Source organism: Phalaenopsis equestris, unplaced genomic scaffold (genome assembly GCF_001263595.1).
Source record: "Phalaenopsis equestris unplaced genomic scaffold, ASM126359v1 Scaffold000982, whole genome shotgun sequence".
Taxonomy (NCBI): Eukaryota; Viridiplantae; Streptophyta; class Magnoliopsida; order Asparagales; family Orchidaceae; genus Phalaenopsis; species Phalaenopsis equestris.
Window position 1 is genome coordinate 149,940 of NW_018165421.1, and position 6,440 is coordinate 156,379.

A 6,440-nucleotide genomic window follows, 5' to 3' on the forward strand; every position below is an offset into this window, starting at 1 on the left:
AGCGAGAAGTTCATTTTCATTGGTTACGACAACAACTCGAAAGACTACAAATTATACAATCCAAATACAGGGAAAACAACCATCAACAGAGATGTCATATTCGATGAAAACGAAGAATGGGACTGAGGACTACATGCTGAGGACTACAACTTTTTCCCATACTTTCAAGAAGAAGACGTAGAGCAGCCAAGGATCGAGGAAGAAAGAGAAGAGCCTACTACTCCACAAACAACAAGTAATCAAAGCAACTCATCGTCATCAACTTCACAAGAAAATTCAAGTGAAAGAGAACCACGCTTCAGAAGATTAGAAGATTTTTATGAGGTAACTATGAATCAAGATAATCTTACTCTTTTTTGTCTCTTTGCTGACTGTGAACCCATGGACTTCCAAGAAGCCATACAAAGCAAGAAGTGGAAAGATGGAATGGATGAAGAAATTAAGACGATTGAGAAAAACGACACATGGGAGCTAGCTTCACTTCCTAAAGGGCATAAGGCAATTGATGTGAAGTGAGTGTATAAAGCGAAGAAGAATTCTAAAGGAGAAGTTGAAAGATACAAGACAAGATTGGTGGCAAAAGGCTACAGTCAAATAGCAGGCATCGACTATGATGAGGTATTTTCCCCTGTTGCTCGATTAGAAACTATTAGACTAATCGTCTCTTTGGCAGCTCAAAATAAGTGGAGAATACATCAAATTGATGTAAAATCTGCCTTCTTGAATGAAATACTTGAAGAAAAAGTCTACATTAAGCAGCCACCAAGATATGAAATCAAAGGGCAAGAAGACAAGGTTCTAAAGCTAAAAAAGGCTCCCCACGGGCAAAAGCAAGCACCAAGTGCATGGAATAGCCGAATAGACAAGTATCTGCAAAAGAAAGGCTTCATGAAGTGTCCTTATGAACATGCTCTTTACATCAAGAATGAGGTTGAAAATGTCTTGATTGTTTGTTTATATGTTGATGACTTGATCTTCACCGGAAACAATCCAAGCATGTTTGAAAAGTTCAAAGAAGCGATGACAAAGGAGTTCGAAATGACAGATATTGGGCTCATGGCATTCTACCTTGGCATTGAAGTCAAACAAACTGAAGATGGGATCTTCATCTCTCAAGAAGGTTATGCAAGAGAGGTATTGAAGAAATTCAAGATGGAGAATAGCCAACCTATAAAAACTCCTTTAGAATGTGGAGTCAAGCTATCACAGTTTGATAAGGGAAAAAGAATTGATCCAACGTTTTTCAAGAGTTTGGTTGGAAGTTTGCGCTACTTAACATGCACAAGACCTGATATTCTTTATGCTGTTAGTTGCTACATGGAGACTCCAATTGTTACCCACCTGAAAACTGCTAAAAGAATTATGCGCTATATCAAAGGTACAATTGATTTTGGCTTATTTTACTCATCATCCAACAATTTCAAGCTTGTAGGATATAGCGACAGTGATTGGGCTGGAGACATCGATGATAGAAAGAGCACTACAGGGTTCGTGTTCTTCATAGGAGACACTGCTTTCACTTGGATGTCAAAGAAACAACCAATTGTCACTCTTTCTACTTGCGAAGCAGAGTACGTGGCTGCAACCTCATGTGTTTGTCATGCAATTTGGCTTCGAAATCTATTAAAGGAGTTAAGTTTACCACAAGAAGAGGCGATTAAGATTTGTATTGATAACAAGTCTGCAATCGCGCTAGCAAAGAATCCTGTTTTCCACGATAGAAGCAAGCACATTGATATGCGTTATCACTACATCAGAGAATGCATCGAAAGAAGGGAGATACAAGCGCAGTACGTGAAGTCTCAAGACCAAGTTGCAGATATTTTTACCAAGCCACTGAAGAGTGAAGACTTTATTAAAATAAGAAGTTTGATCGGAGTCACAAAATCAAGTTTAAGAGGGGGTGTTAAAATATAAACTTGGTTTTAGTTGTTTAAATAAAGCTTAATTTCTAAAATAATTTCTATAAGCTTGTGGTAGGTATGAAATTATTGTGTAGTAGATGTGGTAGGTGTTGAATTATTGTGTGGTAGGTGTGGAATTATTTGTAACCATTGGATTGTAATTATGGTGGCACAATCCTAGCCATTAATTTAGGAGGTGCCACTAGTATAAATAAGGGTGGAGTCTTTGAGTTTGGATTAAGTCAAGTAAAGGTGATAAATAAGAGTGAAGCTTCTTCCATAAGTTGTGTTTTTAGCCTTTGTCATTTCCTAAAAGCTTTTCCATTCCAACACGATCATCTTCTGAAGCCAAATAGATAGCTCTTGCAGCAGCCACCATGGAACTCATATGTCTTCGAAGACTACTTCAAGACCTAGGGCTCTTAATAGACTAACCTATGCTCTTTCTCGACACAACGCATCCACCTTTGCATTCGCCAACAATCCAGTATTCAAATGACACACTAACACATAAACACAGAATTCCACTTCATTATGGATTCCATATCCACAAAAACTCTTCAAATCAGACACATTACAATGGAGGAGCAGCTAGCTGACATTTTCACTAAAAGTCTCTCCAGTTCAAGGTTCTTCAAAAGGAGTAACGAACTCAGAATTCATTCCATGGATTCCTGAGTTTGAGGAAGCGTGACAAATTACATTTCGTTGTAACCTCCACATGGCAGTTAGGTCTCCACTATCTTGACATAACAAACACACCAGTCGCCCATAACCATCAGGCATTCTCATAGCAGCTACTACAAATACAGCATATATGTACGTGTACTGCAACACGGAAAATTCAGGAGCATCATTGTAAGGAATACAATCATATATTTTCGAGCTAAGTGGTAGATTATCAGTTTTTCCATCCTGCTGATTACTTCATCACTTTATTGTAGTTCGATGATTTTTCTGTCCATTTCTTCCATGATAAGGTCTTGAACACCCCCTTTGAGGATTTCTCCTTGTGGGCATGATAAATCTTTTCACTTTAGGGATCCGGTGAAGGTGAAGATTTTGGATCTGAGATTTTCTGAAAGCCGAGGGTTTAGTGCAGGATGTAGGGATGACTTCTTGATGAAGGTAGTTGGTTAGAGTTTGGGTTTCAAAGAAAGTCTAAGGGTTTAATGGCTCTTAAGGCAAAAAATCTGAGGGAAATCCCTTATTAATTATATTGTTTACAAGTTCTAACAATGTAAGCAATCATTCGAATTCTCATTTCCTTGCATCTATTAATCTTTTCTCATTTTCATTTTTCTATTACATTTTCTTGTTTATTTTGAAGAATGACTTGCATCAATAGAAATGTCATAAAAAATAATTTGGCGGTACAAGAGATGTGTGGAGGTGACTAGAGATAACGGTTGAGGACTACCTCCACCAAACCTCATTCATGTGGCAACAAAAAATTAAATCATACAACAATAAACATGATTCGTATTGAAAAGTTTCAAGAATGATTAGATAAAGTGTTCTTTCAAAGTGAAAATTGCTTCCAAAATCTTTTCATGAAATCATTATTTCGAATGAAGCTGTAGAAAATAATACCAGATTTATAGATCTTCAACTGAACATTTCATTAGATTAATTACCTTGGCCCTGAGGTACATATTGTCATTTTGAAGTTCCACTTCCTGCATTTACAAAAAAGATAATGGCTCTCACAAGTTTAGTTATCGTATATTGTGACCAAGATCTAAATCTTAGTAGATATAGCATAAGGTCTTACTCGTTTCTGCATGTACTCAATTTCTGCAAAGAGCAGCTCATGCTGACAAGAAGATAATGGAATTATATATTAGTGTTGTCTCAAAGTTGAACAGAGACAATAAATTAGCGAACATAGGAGTCAACATTTTTCTCTATTTGTCTAGTCTCTAAGAGTGGCCCTTTTGGGATTACTTTAAATTCTGTTTTATTTTTCATTTTTAGTTAATTTAATTTATGTTTTGATTTGAACAAAAATATATTTGATTGAAGTAGTGTTTTAAAAACATTCAAAACATCTTGTACATGTTTCAAATGTTTTTGCAAACAAGTTAAAATATTTATTAAAAAAAAATAAATTATATAAAAGTTATATGAATCCAATGTATTTTTTGAAATGAAAGAAACAATATATAAAAATTAAATCAATCCAAATCCTGAAAGTTTTGTTGTGACTTAAAGTTCTATTGTTTTGGCAAAGATGTATTAGTGATATTTCTTAAGTATTTTACTGCAATTATATAACAGAGTATCCATTCGCCTTTGATGTTCTTACCTTCTTTGATCTGACCCTTGTGATGCCTCTTTCAAGTCGGTTTTCAAGTTGCTTCAACTCCTTTAAATTAAGAGAACTCAAACCATCCCCCATTAAATGCCTGAAACAACATGCCACAATATTTTATTATTTTACAAGTCTATTTTGTTATTGCAGACAGCATTAAGTATGTAAGAATCAGGTCAGGTTTTTTAAACCCAACTTTACCTGTTTGAATTTTGCAAAAGCTGAATTTGGTGGCGCATTTTCGCTGATTCCTGTTGATAGTATTGCTGCATTCACCAAATCAAATCAATGGAAATCACATTAGAAACCTCAATTTTGTTATATTCAGCTATAACATTTAATATGTGGTATATTCTTGAAGGAGTGCTTCATTAATTAATAGGTGGCGAAAGTTTACTTGCATTTAAAATAAAAATTATAGTATATCTTAGAATTTAATGAAATAAAATATTCCCTTGCATTAGAGATCATGTGATTCCAGAAAGCTGTGAAGAGCCGTATATAATGTTTTTATTCTGAAATAAATACACAATTAATTTTTAATAAAACCTCTTCTATAGGATTTGCTTAACATTAAAGTCTACAAATGTGTCCTTCAAGGCAACATAAGAGTACTTATAATATCATTTCAATAAGCAACAATGTTATTGCACATGAGACCTGTACGTATGTCAAATGGATGTTTACAAAACTTATGAAATTGCATATATAGTGACTTGAATATAATAAGAACTAAGAAATTTCATATAATATTATATTTTTTATTTATAGATAATAAATAGAATAGTAAGAAGATAAATGTAAAGAAACAATGAGAATCTTGAAAAGACTTAATCCCATTAAGTGGGGTCGGCTACATGAATCATTTTTCTCCATTGCATCCTATTTAGTGTCATATTTTCATTTAGTTCTAATAAATTTAGATCATTTTTTATACAATAAGCCCATCTTCCTAGGTCTACCTTTGCCTTTCTTAATATAAGTCGAATCTAAAACATCTACTCTCCTAATCGGATCATCAGATGGTCTACGCTTAATGTGACCAAACCATCTAAGTCGACTTTCTCTAATTTTGTCCGTCACATATAAGTTGAATCTTCAAAAGGTTGAATCTTCAAAAGTTTGAAATTTTATATAAATTATAGCTCCTTTAAATTTATGCACATTATTTTCTTATTATTTAATAAGATCATATTGAATATATTCAGACCATAATAATGATTAATAAAATTAATTGGATATTTAAAAAGTTTTCACATAGTACATCCAAATTGAATGTTTAAACTAATTTATTCTATACCTTAACTTTTTGTTTAAATTTCTTGTTGCAGGAAAAACTCTCTAATAAAATGAACGGCTAAATGAGGATATAGACAGAAAAAAAGAACATGCCGAAGGATATGCAAAAATGATTGATACATTATAGATATAAAATTATTTACTAAGTTATTGTATAGCTCAATTTGTAGTTTAAATTTTTTCTTACAAGAAATACTCCAATAAATTGAATGGCTAAGAGAAGTGAGAATATATACAGAGAAAAAAGAAGCAAATAAAAATAGGTGACAAGAAAATGGTTGTAGATTGTTTTAAAGTTCTCTATTAAAAATATTATTGTGTGGAACTTGATTTAAATGCATGAGTTAGATATAAACTGTACGCTACAGGAAATAAGCTAATTAGTATCAGATTAATTGGTTCTAAAATAGCTGAGGGGTAGACATTACAACTTTTGTGTGCCAGTTTTTTCATTTAACTTAAAAAATCTGCAAATAAGCTATTTACAAAACGCGTAAACCAAACAGTTAAACAACTTATCCAAAATAGAAGCAGATTGGTCATTTATCCAGAATCAGCTGTTTTCCAAACACACAAACAAAACAATCAGTCAGCTTATCCAGATCAGCTGGTCATCAGCAGATTATCAGGATAAGCTGCTTATCAGCATAAGTTGGATAAGTTACAGCTGCCCCAAACTTAGTGTCAAACATTTTTCGACGCAGCTTTTCGCATCGGATTTAAGTTTGTTTAGCTTCGTAAATAGTCAGAGATAGTTTGTGCGTCGAATAATTTCGAAATATTTGCATCAACTTTAGCATCGCCGATAAGTTACATCAAATATTTTGTGTTGATCTTAGCATCATCAAGTTGTCAACGAAAAATTTCGCTTAATAGGGTCGAATCAACCGTTGTAATATTTACTACTAATTTATTTACGTCGG

General features: G+C 33.6%; 1 protein-coding gene across 1 annotated transcript in view; it reads right to left on the reverse strand.

The window, feature by feature from the left end:
- LOC110032610 (floral homeotic protein AGAMOUS-like) overlaps positions 1-6,440 on the reverse strand; it is a gene marked incomplete at its 5' end in the record, with an annotated part of 50,591 nt that overhangs the window by 20,352 nt on the left and 23,799 nt on the right. The window contains 4 exon segments of the mRNA XM_020736283.1: positions 3,542-3,583; positions 3,679-3,720; positions 4,213-4,312; positions 4,420-4,484. Coding sequence (XP_020591942.1) covers positions 3,542-3,583; positions 3,679-3,720; positions 4,213-4,312; positions 4,420-4,484 — 249 coding nt within the window.